The 21,014-nt window shown below is 40.5% G+C and overlaps 1 protein-coding gene across 13 annotated transcripts in view; it reads left to right on the top strand.

The window, feature by feature from the left end:
• Window positions 1-21,014, top strand: part of ANKS1B (ankyrin repeat and sterile alpha motif domain containing 1B) — an 827,678-nt gene that overhangs the window by 536,048 nt on the left and 270,616 nt on the right. For all 13 annotated transcript variants that reach the window (XM_080658528.1, XM_080658529.1, XM_080658532.1 and 10 more), the window contains one exon: window positions 18,751-18,849. In XM_080658528.1, coding sequence (XP_080514654.1) covers window positions 18,751-18,849 — 99 coding nt within the window. The remainder of the gene's footprint in view (window positions 1-18,750; window positions 18,850-21,014) is intronic.

Genomic DNA, 21,014 nt, shown 5'->3' with positions numbered 1-21,014 from the left:
CTCCTCTCTTACTCTTTCTAATGTCTCAAAAAGTCATCTGTATGCACAGTCCCCACTCCTTTTACTTCACAATCCTCCTAGATCTGGCTTTTGTCCCCACAGTTCTCCTAAAAAGACTCCCCTGTGATCCCTCATGAACTGCTCTGTATTACCAAATCAAAGACCTCTTCCACTTTTAGGATCTCTCTGCCAGGCTTAACAGCAGGTTCCTGTCCTCAGGTGGAAACTCTTTACCCTCTCAGCTTCTGTGACAACATACTCACCTCTTTTCCTCATGACCTTGCTCTTTTCCTTCCATCTTTTGTGATGCCCTGTGGGTGCTTTCATCCATCTCACACTTACATCTACCACCCAGATGGACACCTCCAGCCCAAACCTCTCCCCAAATGTCAGTCTCCTCTGCCTGCTGACATGTCCACCTGCCCTTTCCATAGGCCCCTGACCACATCCAAAACAGCCCACACGGTTCTTCCCCGCTGCACCTCCCAAATCCCTACCTCCTCCTGAGTCTACTTCTCCCCTGACCCCTTCACTCTCAGTCACCCAAACAAGACACATGGCAGGCATCCTTGCTCCTCCCTTCCTCTCACTCCATTTATTCAATAATGAGTCCAGCCCGTTTTAACTCCTTAGCAATTTTTAATACAGAACCTCCCTCGCTACAACTGCCCTAGTTCAGAGAGTCCCTGTCTCTTGTATTAAATGCTATAAGAGCTTCTGAAACAGGCTCCCACTTCTAGCCTCCAGTTTTATCCCTTCAAATCCACACTTCAAGTAGCCACTAGAGTGGGCTCTCTAAATAATAACTCCAACTATCTTCCTTCTGGGCACAAAACCACTCATTCACCTGTTGCCCAGAGCGACAGGACGAAGCCCCTTAGGAACTTCGTGATGTGAGCTTTGCGAGGCTCGCTCCTTGATGTTTCCCTCCCTAGTCCTCCTGCCTGATGAACAGTGAACTGCTTGCTGGTGTTCACTCTCACTGCCCTGGTTCTTGTCTCCGTGCCTTTGTTTATGCTATAAGCAACCCACGCAATGCCCTTCCCTCCCTGCTCTGCCGTTTTCCATGCCCTGGCTAACTTTCACTCAACACACCCCAAATGTCTTTCCTGATGTCACCCTCCCCCACATGTCTTTCCTGATCCATGCCTGTGTACTTCGGGAACCTTTTCTCTGTATAGCCAAAATTATTGCACTTACTGTCATGAAAAATGATTACCTATTTATGTGCCTTCTTCCTTTCCGCCTCCGCCCTCACTGACTTGGAGCTCCTTTAGGTCAGAGGATGTCTTCAGCACTTTTGAATTCTTGATGTTTAACAAAATGTGTGCAGCCTGGTCCATATTGCAAAGTGGCAGTGAAAGTGAATGAGAGAATGAGTGACAGGCTGAATGAATGAATAAATAAATAACGGGGCCCCGGAAAACCAGGCAAGTTTCAGTATCTCTCTTTATCCTCATGTTTTTAAGCCAACCCCCAGGATTGCAAATGGAAATTGTATCTAGTTGATGTCTAAGGAAGCACCACCCTTCTTGGGTTAAATGACCTTAAGCATTTCCAAGGGAATGACCCTCATTTCTCCTCTTGGAAAGGTGCAGATAGAACCAGAGATAATTGGATAGAGATGAGCTGTTCATGGGTCAGTCCAGCCGTGCTCCCTCCCTGAGGGCCCAGACCTGGTGCGGGTTCACCTGTGGAGTGAGGCAGGGACCAGATGATTGTGCAAAGCTGCCATGCTAGGAGCATGCCCAGCTACTAAACTCGCGGCACCCAGTTTGAAATAAAAATGCGGTGCCCTTTATTCAAAAAGCAGGCGTGAAAGTACCACGAACATTATATATAAAGCTTTTCCTTTTCTTCACCCGTCTTTCTCTGGACTTGCCATGGTGTTTTTTAATTTACTACTACTCTTCTGAGTTAAAAAAAAAAAAAGGTATTTTATTAGCATAAATGTTGCCATTTTTTATATTGAGCATTACCCATTTTAAATGCAAATATTACAGCATCTAACTCATATACAGAATCACCAAAATGACACAATTCCCGTTTCATGGCATCCAAAGGGTGCCGTGAGCAGGCCAAAAGAGACAAAGGTAAGCCAAACTGAAAAATGGTTCACAGTTGCAAGGAGGAGGGAGGAAGCCCTCAGGCATAGCAGCAGGCAGGGAGCACTCCCAGGCTCAGGCACCTGCAGGGGGAGCGCAGACCCTCGCAGACACCTGGGACTATGCCTCCTGAGGCAGACACAGGTGCTTCCCTGCAGATCCTGACACCTGCTGAGTCCCCTCCCACAAGCCCCTGACCAATGAGCTGCCCTTGACCTGGGCAGGGTCTGGGGAAGTTTTTCCCAGGGGCCTGTCACTCCAACCCAGGGGAGACAGGGGACTTGTGAGGCTTTTTAAATCTCTGTGTCTGTGTCAGGACATGCTTGATACCCAGATCAAGGGTAAACTTGGACCCACTTCCCAAGGGATGTGCCAGAGTCCTGCCCATGGCCACAAAGCTACGTAAATGGCAGAGCTAGGCCTGAAACCTACATTTCTTTCCACCACACATGCTGCCACTTTCAGAATAGACTATTTCTCTCAAAAACCACATGAAACTAGAAGATTTACCGCTCAGTGTTCTTAACGGGAAAAAAAAAATTAGTTCCTAGCAAGCATGCTTCACTTTTAGCAATTTTACTTTTTAGTTCATAAAGCAATTTCATAAGCATTATGCACCACATCCCCAAGGGTGAGTGTCATTGTTATCCCCGTTTTACAGATGAAGACAGGAAGCTTAGTTGCCCAGAGTCACTCTGCTATTAAAGAACAAGACTACGTGAACCCAGGAGCTACAATTTCCATGTTCTTTTTCCTTAGCAGAGACTGTGGGGAAGGGCTTAATGCAGACCACTGGACTAGTAGGGAGAGACTCCATCCATCTACATCCACTTCCATGTAGAAGACAGTTGTCTAGACGATGGGATGCAGGCGCATCCGACCCTCTGCTTTCATTTTCTTCTTTATTGTTGCCACAGCAGCTCTACCACTTACTGTGTGATCTCTGTCAAGTTCCTAGTTATCGCTAAGCTTCAGTTTTCTCATGTGTAAAGGAGAGATATTAATAGTAATATTTATTTCCTAGAATTTTTAAAGCAGTGTCCAGCCCACAATCAACACTCAATGAATATTAACAGTTGTTATTATTATTGTTATTATTAATTCAGTTGGTGCAGTTGTCTGAGCCCAAATCCTTGTCTTCTCTTATCATTATACAAATGTGTCTCTGAGCACTCATTTAAAGAAAATACTTTCCCACAAACAAGGAGAATTATTCTTCAGACAATATGAGTAGATGAGTAGAGTTACTTTGTGCTAGAATCTCCAGAACAAATGCTATGTTACAAGGGAACATCCAGGCCAACTTTATCATTGTTCAGTTGAGAAAATTAAATTCCAAGGAAGTTAAATGACTCTTCCAGGTTTACACAATTAGTGATAAGCCAGGACTTCTAAATTCCAATGAGTGTTGCTTCTGTAAGAGAAAATGTAGCTGCACTGGTATCGTGGCTTTGAAATATACCTCATATTTCATTACGCAGCATGATTATGAGAACTGTATATTCTTATTTTGTTTATTGTAATTGATCTTTATGGTCATTATAATGATTATGATGCCATAAATAATGATTTAAATTCATTCGTGCTTGTGCTCATAAATTGAAGACTATACCAGTATTATTTTCACAGTAAGTTCTCTTTCTCACTGCTGGATAGGAAATATTTTTGAGCCATATGGGATCCTAATTCTCTGAATGCTTTTAGATGATCAGATGTCTCAACTGACAGTCCTGGATGAAACTCAACTCATAAGAATTTGCAAAACTGAAAAAATTAAGAACATTTTGGTGTTATTGTGTACCGGAAATGCCATCTTTGTATTTCCTTCAATTAAGGGGGAGAAATTTGACTTCCTAAATATTAGAATTTTCAGTTCAAACTTTTAAATTCATTTTCCACAAACTTGCTTAATGATCTCTAGACTGATGTTTTTATAAATCTATGCTTCACATTTTTACTTATTCATTCTTTCAAGTTTTTAATTTAGTCAAAGTTTAGCAAATGGGTGATAAGGCAGATGCAAAGATGCTTAAGGCTTGATCACTTCTCCCAAAAAGTTTGCTATTCAATGAAGAATACAGGACATATAACACCAAGTAGAAAGAAATAAGAGACTCTTTGGCCTATTTAGCATCAGCTTTAACCTACAGAAGATGTGTTCATCTTTAATAATGCTTAACTTAATTTAAAAGACTTCATGATGCTTTTGGTACCAGTTGAATATTTTATAAGTAAAACCCAAGAACTTCTCTCTTTAATTAGAAAAATTAGGCAAGCAAACATTTAGTATTCATTAGAAGAAAGGGTATCTCCCTTTTCTTTCATCTCTTGTTCTGGTTGGTTAGTATTATTTAGTGAAGAAAACCACAGGATAAAATGAGGTGAGTATCCTTCATGGTGTAGATGCTATACAATGGAAAGGGTATTTGTGTGTCTTGCACAAATTTTCCCTTTGTAGTCAACCCAAGGCCAAATGGTGGAGCCAGACAGCTCCACAAAGGTTCAAAGGACTCTTCTTAGTTGTAATTTTGCTCAGCTTTCCATTTAACCCCTTGGTTGGATTTGCCTCCTACCTGTCTAACCCATAGTGACCATGTCCTCACAATTAATTCCAGTGCTGTTATATGTCTTAATCCATTTGGGGTTGCCATAACAAAATACCGTAGGCGGGGTGGCTTATAAACAGAAATTTATCACTGTTCTGGCGACTAGAAGTCCAAGATCAAGACACTGGCAGATTAAGCAAATGATGACAAGCCCACTTCCTAGTTCATAGATGGCCATCTTTTCTCCATGTCCTCACATGGTGGAAGAGGCTAAGGGACTCTCTGGAACCTCTTTTATAAGTCTCTAATACCATTCAACAGAACTTGGCCCTCAAGACCTAATTACCTCCCAAAGGCTCCACCTCCAAATACTATCACTTGGGGATTAGGTTTTAACATTTGAATTGGGGCGGGGGGGGGGGAAGACGGGGGGAGGTTTAGGGGAGAAGGAGGACACATTCAATATATACTATGGTGCAAGTGATTTCCCCACCACCAAACTTTAACAATGAAACAAACCAAAGCAGTGTTCATGGGGGAAAATACGTTTTTCTGCTGAAGATATTTCAAGAAAAATGTCTTGAAAACCAAAAATAAATGTGGAGAAAAGTCAGGAATCTTGTGGTCTTCTGTTTCAGTAGGCATTCCGAGTGACCAAGGACCTGGCCACAAACTGGACATCTCAAGAATTCAGCTACACACTGAGGCCAGCCTCACACCCCCCGAAGTTCTCATTGTTTCTGCTCTGTTAAGATTATAATATGTTCACGTTTCAAGTGTAAAATTATTTCCTATAAAAAAAATCAAATTTATGTTAAAAAAAAAAAAAAAAAAAAGGTCCTTCCCATAGGACTGTAAGGACTCTAATCAATCTCCGGATTGCTGTCATCTTCAGTCAGAAGCGGAAAGCCACTCCCAGACTTAAAATCTTTCAATCCCATGAACACTTTAGTAATTCCACATCCAGGGAGTGAATCGAACAGAAACCAAAATCCATAGGAAATAAATTCCTTCAAGTGATAATTTTGTGAGATTTCATAATTTTAAGTCGAAACGAGAAGACACAATTTTATAGATTGACACACCCGGCTGCCCCAATTGGCTCTGATACATTTTATCCTTTCTAATATCCCTTCTCTGTTCTTGGTGGTCATCACACCCAGGTCTGTCTAAGGTGAATTGTAAATACACTGCCACCTCCATTATGACTCTATTATGTGCCATAGTTCACATCCTCATCAATATTTTCACCGACAGATCAACACCGGTCAGAGCAACTTGGATGCAAAAGGTGGAGGGAGCTTTAAATGAGCTTTCTTATTCAGGGACTAACTCTCTTATAGCCAATGCTTCCCTGCTTACAGGTATGCAATGGGGATATTTGTTTCTGATGGTCAACTGACTGGGAACCCATCTCTGTTACTCTGTATAAACAATTGGACCCACTCAACGTGAGAGAAGTGCACTGCCACTTTCTTATGGACACTGGAGGGTACCAGGTGAATTTTTCTCTTTTAATCAGGAAAAAACACAACACTTTTCCAGATGTTTTCCAGTGGGCAAATGCTGCCACATGTTCAATCATAGCCTCAAGGCAGGCCAAGAGCATTTAGTTGTTCAGCCTCCATAGTAGGGGTAGCTAGGGAGAAGGGTGTCAGCCTGCCAACAGTGTCTGCCACCACCTAGAAATAGAATTGCTGAGTCCCTGGAGTATGGATGTTTGCTTTTCAAAAGGTGTTACTGTACTCAATCTCTGTCTATAGTTGTATCCATTTAGACCCTATATCAAAGACCATCTGACTTTTATCTTTGCCATCTGCCTTTTCTTTGTAATTCAAATGAAAAATTATATTTGGCTTGGAAACTTGACTCCCCATTCTCAGGGTTCTCCAGTAGGTCATATTTCATCACATTTCCCTCAGATTTTGATGTTTCTGCACTGTCATTTCAATTTTGGTTGTTGAACTCAATATCACTCAGTTCCTCCATCCATTCTTCACACCATAGCCAGGTATAAGTGTAAGTCAGTTTATGTCCTTCAGTGTTTTTCATTGCACTTAGAATAAAACCAAAGTCCTTATCAGGATATTCAAGGCACTGCATCATCTATGCTTTGTTTTCCCCTCTAAGGTTCTCATCCCCCTTAGTCACCAAATTCAAGTCTTACTAGCTTTCTCTCTGTTCCTAGACTAGGCCTGACTCTTTTCCCACCTCACTGCTTTTGCACAAGCTGTTCCTTCTGCCCTGAATCTTCTTCTAATGGCTCTTCTCATGGTTGGGTTGTTCCTTCTGATTCCTCACATCTCAACTTACATGTCATTTTCTCAGAGCGGCTTTTCTGACTAGTCTTTCTAACATAGGTCTCCCTTGTAATTTTTTTCTTTTTACTACAGCACCGCTAGAGCAGTTTTTTCTAGCTATGTGACCTTGGGCAAATTAATAGCTTCTCTATGTCTTTAATTTTTCATTTGTAAATAAGGGTAATAACTGTACCAACCTTGGGTGTTGCTGTGAACAGTAAATAAGGTAAAACACTTCATAGTACCTGGCATATATAAAACTTTGCTAAATGATCATTGCTTGTATTATTTTCTATTTGGTTATTTTCCTGTTTTCTCCACTAGACTGTAAACTCAAAAAGTAAGGGACTTTTCTGTCCTGTTATCAGCGTGTCCCATGACCTAGCCCAGAGCCTGCACATAGTAAGTGCTCACAAACTGTTAGTTGAACAAATATATTTAAATAAATGAAGCAAGGCAGCTCATTTCCAGCATTCAATGGCCTCTTCTCTAAGGCTCCAGATTAAGCAAATAAAAATACAAAATCCCAGATAAATTGAAATTTCTGTCTTTTTGTCTGGCAGCCCTGCTTCCCTCAGAACCACCTTTATCCTTAATAAGCAACATTTTCTCTCTCTCCTTCCCTACCTCCTTTTTCTTTTTTTGCTCCTCTCCTGTTACGTTTATTTGGTTATTTCTGAATCTAGTTCTTCGTGTCAGAACATCCGTCATCCTTAAATCTCAGGGTGTCTGCTTCTCAAGGACAAACATTTTTTTGATGGACTAATGAGTCAACTTTATGATGTTCTACCAGTTCCCAGAGGACTAACCGATCCACCTGCACCATCACAGACTCTTTCGGCTTCCATAGCCCTCTCAGAGACTGCAATTGACTGTCTTTTCTTTGGACTCGGAACATGTTAAGTTAGGAACACAAATGTCCTTAATTTATTTCCAGACATCCTCTCTCTTATTCATTTTCACAAATCCCCCATCCTAAATCCTGGCTTTGAAAAAGACCTAAAGGAAAGACACCCAAACATGGCTCTGACCTTGAGAACTCCCCTTTCCCAGTTGGTCCTCCAAATAGTTGGACAAGGCTCTACAGAAGAGCTGAAAAGTGCCAGCTCAATGGCCATGCTTTCATTCCCCACCTCCCAACATAGTCCTGGCTCAGAACATGGCCAATTGCTTGATGCTGTAGCCAGAAATGTCCTGGGTCACTTACCTAACAGGTTTGGCTCTAGATGACACTAATGTCATTGGAAGAACTAGCTGCTGAATGTTTTCAGAAGGTAATTTATTTGAAATAAACTGTGTTGGAGAAACTGTGGCCTATTACTCTCAGTGCTCTGTCAATCCATATACCAGGCTGTGTGTGAAAATAGGGTCATGGGAGTTACTTCTTGGCAGTGTTACACATCTATTGACTCCATCCAGAAAGTGCCTGCCCCGAACACTGGTTCTCCTTCTGTAGTGAAGGAGGCATGAACATCAGCGTCTGACAGGAGAAGTCACTGACCCCAGAACCATCGTTTCTCAGCTCATAGACTCGGTTTCCTTGTCTACAAAATGAAGATGCCATTACTTATCTTACGAGATCATAGTAAGGCTTATGAATAAAATGAACGAAGTGCCTGGTACTCAGTACAGGCCTAACGGCTGGTAGTTCAACATGGTAGGCTCTCTTTCCCGCTTCAGGGTATGTGGCTGTGTTGGTCATACCCAGGAGCGAGTTCTTTTGGCTTCTCCCAAGAGGAGCCTTTCCTTTTGGAGATCTGTATCACCTGTGAGAGGTCACGTGCAAGAGGAGTCTGTTGAAAACACAAAGATGCCATGCTCCTCTTCCATTAAGAGCAGGTGTTACATAATCATGGACAACACTGTGGTGATAGCCAGAGGGAAAGGTGTGGGGGGTTGGAAGTGGGCAAAGGGGAGATAAATGGGGATGGAAAGAGACTTAACGATGCAGTGTGTGGATGATGTTTTATTGAGTTGTGCACTCGAAATATGTATGTTTTTATTAACCAATACCACCCAATAAATGTCATTTTTATTTTTATTTTTTTCTGTGTTGTTTTTTTATTATTATTATTGTTTAAAGTATTACAAATAGTTGTACATATGTCTCCTTTTTTTTCCCCCATTGACCTCCCCCCGGCCTCCCCTATCCCCCAGTACATGCCTTTACCTGCGCCCCTCCCCACCCCAGTGTCTTGTATCCATTGGTTATGCTTATATGCATGCGTACAAGTCCTTCAGTTGATCTCTTACAGCGCACCCCCTTCCAACCTCCTCTGCCTTCCCACTGTAGTTTGACAGTCTGTTCAATGCTTCTTTGCCTCTGTATCTATTTTTTCCCCATTTCTTTCCTTTAAAAAATCTTGCCTCTGCAGACTAGAAATAAACATATAATAACAAAAAAATGTTTGACTCCCAATTTCAATGTCTAACAGTTCTGAGTCCCGGTTTCAGTGTCAAACAGTTCCTTATGTGTACATGTCAGCAATGATATCTGGATGGTGGGCACATGGTGGCAATGCAGGTCTTTTATTTTTAAAAATATTTTTATTTATTTCAGAGAGAAAGAGAGAGGGATAGAGAGACAGAAACATCAATGATGAGAGAGAATCATTAATCGGCTGCCTCTTGCTCGCTCCACATTGGGATCGAGCCCACAATCCTCGCATGTGCCCTGACTGGGAATAGAACCATGACCTCCTGGTTCATAGGTCAATGCTCAACCACTGAGCCATGCTGGCCAGATAAATTTCATTTTTTAAAAAGAGCAGGGTGTCCAAACTAACCTAATCGCTGCTCACTTCTCTCTTGTGAGACCTGAGACATGTGCAGTATATTAGATGGAAGAACAAGATCCGACATCTGCCAAGATTACGGACAGCCTACCCAAGGAAAATTCCTTTTCAGAACTTCACAGCTTGTGATTGGAAAAGGACACAGGACAGCTGCTCACTGTTTTTCTTTCATCTCCACTTTTGGCATATTCTTCTAATAGCTCTCCTGTCCCACTCAGTATGTAGCACAGTGGGAGCTAAAAGAGTGGGACTGAGGTGTCCCCCATTCTGTTCCCACCCCCTGCTCAGACTCAGTTGCTGGGAAAGACCATGTCAAGCATTTCCTATCCACCCTACCCCTTTGGGAATAGTGCAACCCAGGCTAGACAGCATGCTTCAAAGGAGAGGGAAGTTAAAGCTTTGTGGTTAGTTAGGGACCGTTTAGACTAGAAAAGCCCCCCAGGTTCCTGCCAGCCCCGATTCCATGATTCAGTGAACAGAAAGGACTGTTGCAGAGAAGGGAAGAATGGGTCCAATAGCTTTCCAAATTCTCTTCTATACAGAGTGAGTCATCGTTGCTTAAACGCTGTGAAATCAAGCGTAAAAGAAGTGGGAAAACTATCTTTCAAATGTGAATTTCATATGGCTCTAAAGTAAAATGCAGATGATTTAGGTCTAGCCACATTTTCTTACTCAAACGTTTCTCTCCTGCACTAACTACACTAGAGGCTACATCAGGTAATAGTTATGAGAAAAACTCTGTTCATCTATGGTAGCAAGTTACTTAAGTACCTACCTCATGGAGTTGCTGTGAGGATTAAATAAACTTGTATTGCTGATGCACCTAGAACAGTGCCTGGCACAGAATGAGAACTCACTAAGTGTGCAAATCACTTTATGCTAACTTACACCAACTGCTCTAAGTGTGAAAATGGGAAGAAGACAATAGGTGTTCGTAAGCTTTATACTTTCATATGCATGCATCTGGAGAAAAATAAGAGCATACAAGTAAGTTTTGTTGTCATCTGCTTTTCTTCTTGTAGGACTTGTGGGTTAGCATCCTTAATTAAAAATGAACAGGTTTCCTCTCTTGCAGCTATGAAATTTTTAACCAAGACAGTACGAGTTAGTGTATAAATGACTTGCATTCTTTTATAAGTAGACATCTATTAAAATCTGCATGAATACATGTCTCAAGGGAATCATAGTTGTAACTTATTATATCACCAAACCTTGCTTAATACTTTTCAACAAATAAATACCTGATTACTTAAACCACCAATCCCCCCAACCCCATCTTTAGAACAGATAGTTCAAAGGGGAAAAAGACTTGAAAAAATAATGAGGGGAATAAATGGAAGTATAACATTGTAATCATGATAGCTGTTAAATGCTAATCTTTAAAAAAAAAAAAAAAAAAAAAGGCTAGGCAAGCCCTAGCAAGTTTGGGTTCAGTGGGTAGAGTGTCAGCCTGCAGACTGAAAGATCCTGGGTCCAATTTTGGTCAAGGGCACGTACCTCTGTTGAAGGCTCAGTGCCTGGCATGTCAGGAGGCAACCAATTGATGTGATGTTTCTGTCTCTCCCTTTCCCTTCCACACTCTCTAAAAATCAATAGAAAAATATCCTCAGGCGAGAAGTAACAACACAAAAGTCTAAGATATAATTTATTCATTAAGATATATAACTTACATATATAAGATTTCTCTACCTTCTTGTTTAAATGTGACATTTACTTGAAACAATATTCTATGTGGTCCAAAGAATCTGGAAAGCTTTCTTCTTAAGATAAAATCATGAAAATTTAGTTATGAATAAGAAATTCCATTGCAGTAGACAGAATATGTTCAATTAGAGGGCAAAGGTAGAGAGGTAAAATATATATATGATGAAATTTTCTTCCACTGCCATTTCATTAGTATGACAGAAGGAGTCAAAATTAGAAGAAACACATTATCTAATACCTGATTACTTATGGTAATTCATGTTGCTGTGTGATAAACTAAGTAAAGCTTTATTCCAACTGGCAAAGGAATTATAAATCTGGTTTTTACACAATAGCAGTTAATCATAATCATGCAATAAAGACATGCATTGGGTACTTGTAAATTGATGGCAAATTGACTCAAAGCCTTAAAGAAGCTAAGAGGTAGCATTGTTACTGCAAGAAAATTGTATATGCGGGATTCCATATACAATTGTAACTGCTATCCAAAAGGAGAGTGTGCCTATAAAACGTTTAGCAATTATCATTAATTTATATGGGAAATTTTTTTAGCATTCCCTGACCCAGAATTCAATGCATGCATAATGTCTTTATTTTGTTTGCCATGATTGAAATGCTTTATTATGTCCAGTTTTACATTAAGTATAACACCCTCATGAGCTCTCTTCGGCTTTCTGATACCGACAAATCTTGCCAACAGATGCATAAAATACTTGAGATAAAGCCCTGGCTGGGTGGCTCAGCTGGTTGGGACATCATCCGATACACCAAAACGTTGCAGGTTCGATTCCGGTAAGGGTATATGCCTAGGCTGTGGCTAGATCCTCAGTTTGGGCACTTACAGGAAGCAACCGATAAATGTTTCTCTCTCACATCAATGTTTCTCTCTCTCTCTCTTCTCTCTCTCTCTCTCTCTCTCTCTCTCTCTCTCTCTCTCTCTCTCTCTCTCTCTCTCAAATAAATAAAAACAGATATTCAGTTAGGATTAAAAAGACAAATATCCCTGGCCAGTGTGGTTCAGTTGGTTGAGTGTTGTTCTGTGCACGGAAAGGTCACCGGTTTGATTCTCGGTCAAGGCACATAACCAGTTGCGGGTTTGGTCCCTGGTCAGGGTGTGTGCGGGAGACAACCAATCAATGTTTCTCTCTCACATTCATGTTTCTCTCTCTCTTCCTCTCCCTCCCTTCCACCTCCTTTCCTTTCTCTCTAGAAAAATAAAATAAAATTTGTTTAAAAGACAAGTAAGATCCTTGAGATAAAGTCCAGATGCGCAGAGTTCAAAACTGTGGTGCATTGATGCTGAGATGCTGAGTGTGGTTCTAGGGGGAAGAAGCTTGGGGGGCCATGCTTGGATGCTGGGGTGCAGCTGCCTCTATAATGGTTCCCTGAAAAACCAACACTGAACTCTATTTTCACTTTTCATCCTTTTTCTTAAAAGCAAAAGTCCTCTTCAGATTTTTTCCTTTGGTTAGTGAAAACAGGTACTAATGTATGTCTTTTATAAAAGTAAAGTGGTATAAAGTGAACTTTCAAAAAGCAAGGGATGCCTGTAGTTTTATGCAACCATATCATTTATGCTGTGAAAACTTGTATTAAAAATAAATGAAAATATGCATTTTTCCATGTGTGAGTTTGCAAGATCTTGGTGTCATTTGATTATACAAATATTCTATTTTAAATATTTAAGGTCACACAAACTGTGGAGAAGAATCTAATTTAGTTCATTATAGAGCAAAAGAATTTTCTCCAGTAACAGCATCCTATTGACTTTTTTTCATTCTTGGCCTAAAAAGAGAGAATAAATAACATCCTACTCCAGCTTATATTAAGAAGAAAACAGTTCTCCATGGTCCTTAAATATGTTTCCCTAGCATTTTATGTAATACTAGAGGCCTGGTGCACGGATTTGTGCACCAGTGGGGTCCCTCAGCCTGGCCTGCAGAGATCGGGCTGAAACCAGCCTGGTGCATGGATTCGTCCAGGGCATGTCTGGCCCGTCTTGCCCAGTCCTGATCGGGGCTGATGGGGGCCAATTGGGGCCCGTCTCACCCAGTCCCAATCAGGGTCGACCACCAGAGGTTGGCCGGCTGGGGAGGGACTGCAAGAGGGCTCCAGGGCATGTCCGGCCCCTCTCGCCCAGTCCCACTCAGCTGGATCCCAGCAGCAAGCTAACCTACCAGTTGGAGGATCTGCCCCCTGGTAGTCAGTTCACGTCATAGCGACTGGTCGAACAGTCTAACCAATGGTTGGAAACTTAGCATATTAGGCTTTTATTATATAGGATGCAATGTGAAGGGAAGGTTTCTAAATGAGTATGATATGCATGTACTAAAGTTGTTGAAATAGGAGAAGTGTTCAAGATGGAGTTCTATGAGACAGAAGAAATCAGCACAGATATTATTGAGAGATGATTTCAGTAAATAGCTGTTCTCTTTCTAATGGATCACTAAGATCAAAACATTCCTTTTCATTTTATTTGGTCATCTTGTTAGTTTATCATGGCTGAAAAAAATTAATACATAAGTACTTTCCCCATGATCAGAGAAGAAACTTTCAGCTCTCAGTACACATATATTAGATTATGTTTATTTACTCCATAATTTAAGAAAGCAATATAGGTCCCCTGGATTAGATCTTTCTTGTCAGTAAAGAAACACCTGTTCTAAAAACACTGCCTTAGGCCCTTGATGCTTCTAGTAAGTCATTAACTAAACAACTTAACCTACTGGTTATTATTCCCTAAACACCCTGTGCAATGTGCCTGGTAGTGTACTAAGAAAATAAATCATTTCTCAATTGGACTTGTCATTTCAATAGCATAGATTTCTAACCCCATAATAAAACAACACTAATGAAAGTAGAATCAGTGTCTAATTTGTTTTAATGACTGAAAAGTTAGAAGAGCATCTGCTGGAGATCCTAAATTTAATGTCCATGAACTTTGACTGAGAGGCACATCAATTATATCCTGGGAACAATAACTGAGTGTTTTTGACTTCCTGTGTCTGATTCCCTGTAACATCACCACCTTTGCTCTATCTGTGGAATTCAGCCAGTTTCAATGTCCTCAACTGTAGAGAAGCACAGCTGGATAGAAATTGCTGTGATGATGAAAATGTCCCACATGTGCATGTCCAATATAGTTGCTAGCAACCACGTATGGTCAATGAATCCCTGAAATCAGAATGGAAAAGAATCAACTAGACATGGCAATTGAGAGGTCATTCTTAACATTGGGCAGAGAAATTCTATGGAATTAATGGGGGTGGGGGGTAAATGCTTATTATAGTGGGTTAAGGAGCAAATGGGAGATGAGGAAGTAGAGCCAGCACGTGTACTGGGGAGATGAGGTAGAGAGTGCAGTGGAGTAGAAGATGGACATACCAGAGCTCTATTCCAAAAACCATTGTTCTGGCAGCCATGTGAAAAATGGATTGAGGAGGGAAAAACTAGAGTTTATGTTTAGTTTTTCTTGAGGAAAAAAATGAGTTAAGCTGAGGTTTCCTAACATTTAGTGAAGGCAAGTGGTAATGTAAGAATAAATTCCCGTTTCCTAGGAAAAATGGAAACATTTATTGTCCTTGATGGTGTGACTATTACCCAAGAATAAACAAAATAGTTAGTTGTAAGACTTGAAACATTTCATTTTCCTCTGAAATTCTGTAGGAATCCATGACATTACAAAAATAAGGTATTCTAGCATTTCTTTTCCAAAGAACTTTGTAAGTTCCTAGTACTAAGATGAATTTCTCAAGAAAAAAAAACACCACACATGCATTCTTGCACTTTTCTATAATTCTTAAAGGTAACTGTAAGTTATAAATTCTGAAACAATAAAATGTAATTTCAAATTACACAATCTATACTTATATATATAATGATACTAATTAAAAGTTGGACTTGACTGAAATCATAGCATTTTAGAAATGAATGGATGTTTATTAAAGTACTTCATTTTAATGGATAAGGACCAGAGACCTGGAAATAATATATGACTTATCAAGTTTACCCAGACAAGACTCAAACCCACATTTTATACTGCAACCCTGGTGCTGTTTTGAAAAAAAAAAAAAAAAAAAAAAGATTGGCTAGATGATGCACTGAGATATTTTTGTACTCTGTGTATTACAATAAGAGAGAAAATAGAAAATTCCTAACTGTATGCGTCACTGGGGACAGTGAATCTTTTTCTTCACCTTTCTACAATTAGTACCATTTCCCCCTGGACACATTCTTACCATTTGCACTGTGCTCCCCATAATTTTCACTCATTTTCAAAAATACTTGGTCATTATCCTGCATGCTAGGAAATTTGACCCAAGGAGAAGTCTAACTTCCTTTCAATTCTCCCCAAAGTTTCTTTCCTTGCTGAAAATAGGAAGATGAACCCTAGCCGGTTTGGCTCAGTGGATATAGTGTTGGCTCATGGATTAAAGCAGTGGTTCTCAACTTTTCTAATGCCGTGACCCTTTAATACAGTTCCTCATGTTGTGGTGACCCCTAACCATAAAATTATTTTCGTTGCTACTTCATAACTGTAATTTTGCCACTGTTATGAATTGTAATGTAAATAATCTGTGTTTTCCGATGGTCTTAGGCAACCCTGCTAGCGGTTGAGACCCACATGTTGAGAACCGCTGCTGTAGAGCCTAAGACCATCGGAAAACACAGATATTTACATTACGATTCATTAACAGTGGCAAATTACAGTTATGAAGTAGCAACGAAAATAATTTTATGGTTGGGGGTCACCACAACATGAGGAACTGTATTAAAGGGTCGCGGCATTAGAAAGGTTGAGAACCACTGGACTAAAGGGTCTCCAGTAGATTCCCAGTCAAGGACATGTACCTTGTGGTTGCAGGCTCAATCTTCAGGGCACATGTGGGAGGCAACCAATCAATGTGTCTCTTTTATGTTGATGTTTCTCTCTCTGTCTCTGCCCCTTCCTTAACACTGTCTCTAAAAATCAATGGAAAAATATCCTCGGGTTAGGATTAACAAAAAAAAATGAAAATAGGGAAGATGGTATATTGGTAGGTTAGAGGAAGAAAAGTGGTCTTTAAAGTTTCAATTCTTCAAAGCATTTCAGTATTCAAACACTGAAATCAAGTTTTCAGGATTGCATATAGATAGTAGATAATTCAGATTATGAGATCCTGGTGTGTTCTGTGTTTGTACAAAGAAATTAGGTTCTATATTTTCTGAGCTGAAGTTGTAGGCTGGTAATTTAGTCCATGAAAAACCTGGTAATGGTCTAAAACATAGAAAGCCAACTGTGTGTGTGTGTGTGTGTGTGTGTGTGTGTGTGTGTGTGTGTGTGTGTTTAAGGGCTGGGGAACTCCTTTTGGAAAATCCCTCAAAGAGTAAAAGTCAAATGTGAATGGTATCATACATCCCGCTTGTGACACACTAGTCCATTTCTGAAAATAATAACACTTTTTCAAAATGAAGTCATTTATATTCTTAGCCATCCTCTGTTGTGTGCACTGAGTAATTTCTTGAGAGCAATGTTTCCTATGGCACATTGCCAAGACTGGCTTTATTTGGTTTTCATTAGGCTTTTCATTATCAGACCTTGATCGTTCTGCCTCATCCAAGAGCATCAGAGTAGCTCAAGCATAGGGATGGTACTAGGAGTAGGTAGAATGTTTTTTGTCCGTTGAATGCCGGTTTTAAATCCCTAGCTATGGCACCATTCTAATGGCTTTCATCTTTCTAAGACCAGTCATTTCTCCATTTATAATGTAGTCTGATATGAAATGGTTTACATCAATCTATGCTGTCCCTGTCCAGGGAAAGACATTAGTCTCACTTTGCACACACTGGACTGGCCCCTTTTCCTTTATTATCTCAAGGAAAGGCATCATGAATCACCCCTCTTGCCCAAGCCTGGGAACCAGTGTGTATTCTGCATTTCTCCATCATTCCACGCATGCACTTGCCAAGTCAAACTTCTTGATAGTTTTCAAGTCCCCTTCCTTCTTTCTATGTCCCATGACCACTCCCTTAGTCTAATCCCAATCTCTAGAACTACAGCAGCCTCCTTCTAGGCTCCAGGCCCCAGGGTTGCCCTTTCTAATTCATCCTCTTTTGCTTTCAACGTTCATCAATACCCATGGCTCTCCATAAATGAGTATTCTGTAACTTCTATTCATATAAGTTTTTGTGTTACACATTAAGAGGACAGAGTTTGATTTGTCCAGAAATGTAGCGATCTGAATTCTTGAACTCTCCTATAGACTCCTCAATTTAGCTTACAAACCCCAAAAAACAAATGTGTGTATATTAATTAGAGGTTTAAAACATCATTGAAATCAAAGGACTTCAGGACTAGATCGGCCCTTGAAGGCCGTGGAGCTCAACTTCGTCATTTTATAGGTAAAGAAACAGAGGCCCAGCCACAAAAACCAAATTGATCTTTCTAAGTTTGGAATCACATCATGTAACTCCTTAAAAATTTGCCCAGGGATCCCCGTTACGGGCAAGATGGAGTCTGAATTCCACAGCGTGCCATGCAATGTCTGTACATCTGGCCTCTGCTTGCCTTTGCAGTCTTACCTTTTGCTCCTCTCTTCAACTTACCCCAGAACTCAGTGCTTCCAAGGACACTATTGTTTTTAGCCACAGGACATTGCTCATTATTCTTTTAGCCATTAGACATCATTTCCTCTGAAAATATACCCCTGATCCCCTCGGGACTCCCCAGAACATGTCACCATCACATCACTCTGACTGCCTTTGAACAGTCTGTTTCCATCACTGCACTAGAAGGAATAATGACAATTGTGGGCAGGGACCTGCGTCTTACTCATTGTTCTAGCCCCACATCTTGACCAGGTGTCTGGTAGTCACTATTTTAAGATTAACTCTCACTTTTAACCTCATCTATGCAATTTTGCCATCAGCCCTCCTCACAAAATCTGTTTTCTTGTGGGGAAAAAAATAAAACTGATTCATTCACATCAAGGTATAAGTCATGGATGGTTCTAAATAGCACCGCTCCCTAGAAGCATTTACATTTTAAAGGGACAAAGTTTTCAGTCACAGGAATGAATCCTCAGTGCAGATAATCCAACCAGAAATAGTAAATCATGAGAGTATTGATGAAGGGAAGGAAGTTTTCCCAGAACTTTCAACGTGGGTGACCCCCTCTAATCCTACCCTCACAGAAACATGACTGTTTTGTCTATAAAATTCAGATCATATGTTGGTTATTTGTCTCTGTATTAAATAAATCATTATTTACCCATGATAAAAATGCCTGACTTAACTTACAACACTTCTGGTTTTGTTTCAGGGAAGCAATGTTATGGAAGATCAGGATTTATTGGAAATTGGGATCCTTAATTCTGGGCACCGACAGAGAATTCTACAGGCAATCCAGCTCCTCCCAAAGGTAAGCCATGCTTTGTTCCCCTCACTCTAAGTACAGTCCCAGTGGTTTAAGTCCAGGTGTGCAAGGGGTGTCAGTAATTAGGACATTTCCAAAGATTGATGCAACTCCCCAAAGCAGGTCTTTAGACTTACCTACAAGGATGCAATACAGGAAACACCACTGGCTAACAGGCAGTGTCAGAGCTTCTCCTCAGTGAGAGTCCTTATATCAGCACAAACATCCGACCAGGCCCCTCAAGTACAAGAAGATAAGATCAATATTGGATAGATACAGGATGTTCCTGGATTAGAAGCCTCATGCCCCATAAGAGGCAATATCTCCTATAACAGCTCCAGAGGCTTAGCCCCCAGGGACAAGGGACCTGCCTAATTACAAGAGTCATCACTTGGCAAAGTCCAAAGCATCACATCCCCATCAGGTATGTATAGTTCATGTATAAATCTTCCCAGTCCATTTGCATTTTGTAAGTAGTATGTTACCTAGCAACAAAGTTGACCTTCTGTGTCCAGATAAGGTTTCATAGGAGCCTAAAGCAAGAGGTAGGATCTGAGCATTGGTCTTCAAGATAGATAGTATGTTAATTGCTAATGAAAGGAAAAGGCATTTCAGGAGACAGAGGAACCCAGGTATGGTCCAGGCAACAAACTGCCAGAGTGTTAGGGGAATAGTGATACTGTATGATTTAAAATCCAATGATTTTAAAAGTACATGCACAGCAATGTGAATGCACTTAATGCCCCTAAACTATACACTAAAGAAAAAAAATTGGTTAAGGTGGTTAATTTTGTTATTTCTTTGTTATTTGAACAAAGTTTTGTTATTTCTTTTCAGCACAAGCAGAACAATATTTTTTTAAAAAGAAGAAAAAATTCAATGTGATTAAAACAATAGGAGAGTGGAGTAGAGATAAAGCAGAAAAAGTAGTTGGGTCAGTTGGTGCAGGCTAAGGAATTTGGAATTTATTCTGTAAGCTCTGGGGAACAGACATGACTAGAATGCTCTAGGTCAGCTCATTCTGGAGGAGTACACGATAGGAACTAGAAGGAGGGGAAGTTGAAGTTGAGTCATCCAGCTGGGAAAAAATTGGGGGTGGGATGGGGGAATTTGAGGCAGGGTAGCAGGATGGGAAAGATATATATTAACCATTGTTTCTAAGGAAGGGATCTGATAATATTTGCCAACTGATAATAAACTGAGTTGCTACTGATAGAAACTTAACACTTTTGCAAATTCAAGGAGAGTCAAGTATACAAAGAAGGTTAATCATACAATTTTCTCCACTAAAAGGAAAAAATAAAATAAAGCATCCTTAGAACTAATTCTGGAAGTAATTCTTTACGTGTATTGTTCACCTCACTACTTTTGAATCTTTACTTACAATATTACTCGGCAAGTTTTCTCCTTATTGTCAGCAAGAGCTTCTGCACTGCTATGCCCACAACACCTAGACCAGTGCCCATCTCAGAGTAGGCACTCAGTAAATCAATGAATGACTCTCCCCTTGTCATAGTGCTGCCCATCATTTCAAGTTCAGCTCACATTGCTCCATATCACTTCCTTTGTGAAACTTCCCCTAAAGTGGAGTCACTTCTCTCCACCTTGGTAATTATCACCCTAGTTCAAACCAATCACCTCTGACTGGACTACACTAGATTCTAATCTGTCATCTCTAGGTTAGACTAGTTGAGTCCATTTCTCCTTGGTCCTCTCTAGCCTGGGCAATTCATATATGCCTAATCTCTGTCCTAGATACTTTTTTTTACCACCTTACAATTAAATTTACACACAGCATCAAGAACAACCCTTCTAAAATGTATATCATATCATGCCACATGCCATGACCTGCTTAAAATCTCCAATGGCCTGCCCTGGCTTGTGTGGTTCAGTTGGTTGAGCATCGTGCCATGCACCAAGAGATCACTGGTTGGATTCACAGTCAGGGCACATGCCCAGTTGCAGGCTTGATCCCCAGTGAGGATGTGCAGGAGGCAGCTAATCAATATGTCAGTCTCTCATCAATGCTTCTCTCTCTCCGTCTCCCTTCCTCTCTCTAAAGTCAATAAAAATGTATTTTAAAAAATCTCCAATGGCCTACAAAAGTCAATATAATCTGGCCCCTTCTCACATCTATGACCTCAACCCTCACTCTCCCCTTCTCCTGTACT

The sequence above is a fragment of the Plecotus auritus genome (genome assembly GCF_963455305.1).
Source record: "Plecotus auritus genome assembly, chromosome: 3".
Classification (NCBI taxonomy): domain Eukaryota; kingdom Metazoa; phylum Chordata; class Mammalia; order Chiroptera; family Vespertilionidae; genus Plecotus; species Plecotus auritus.
Note: the sequence above shows the minus strand (reverse complement) of the source record. Positions and strands in the feature narration are given on the sequence as shown.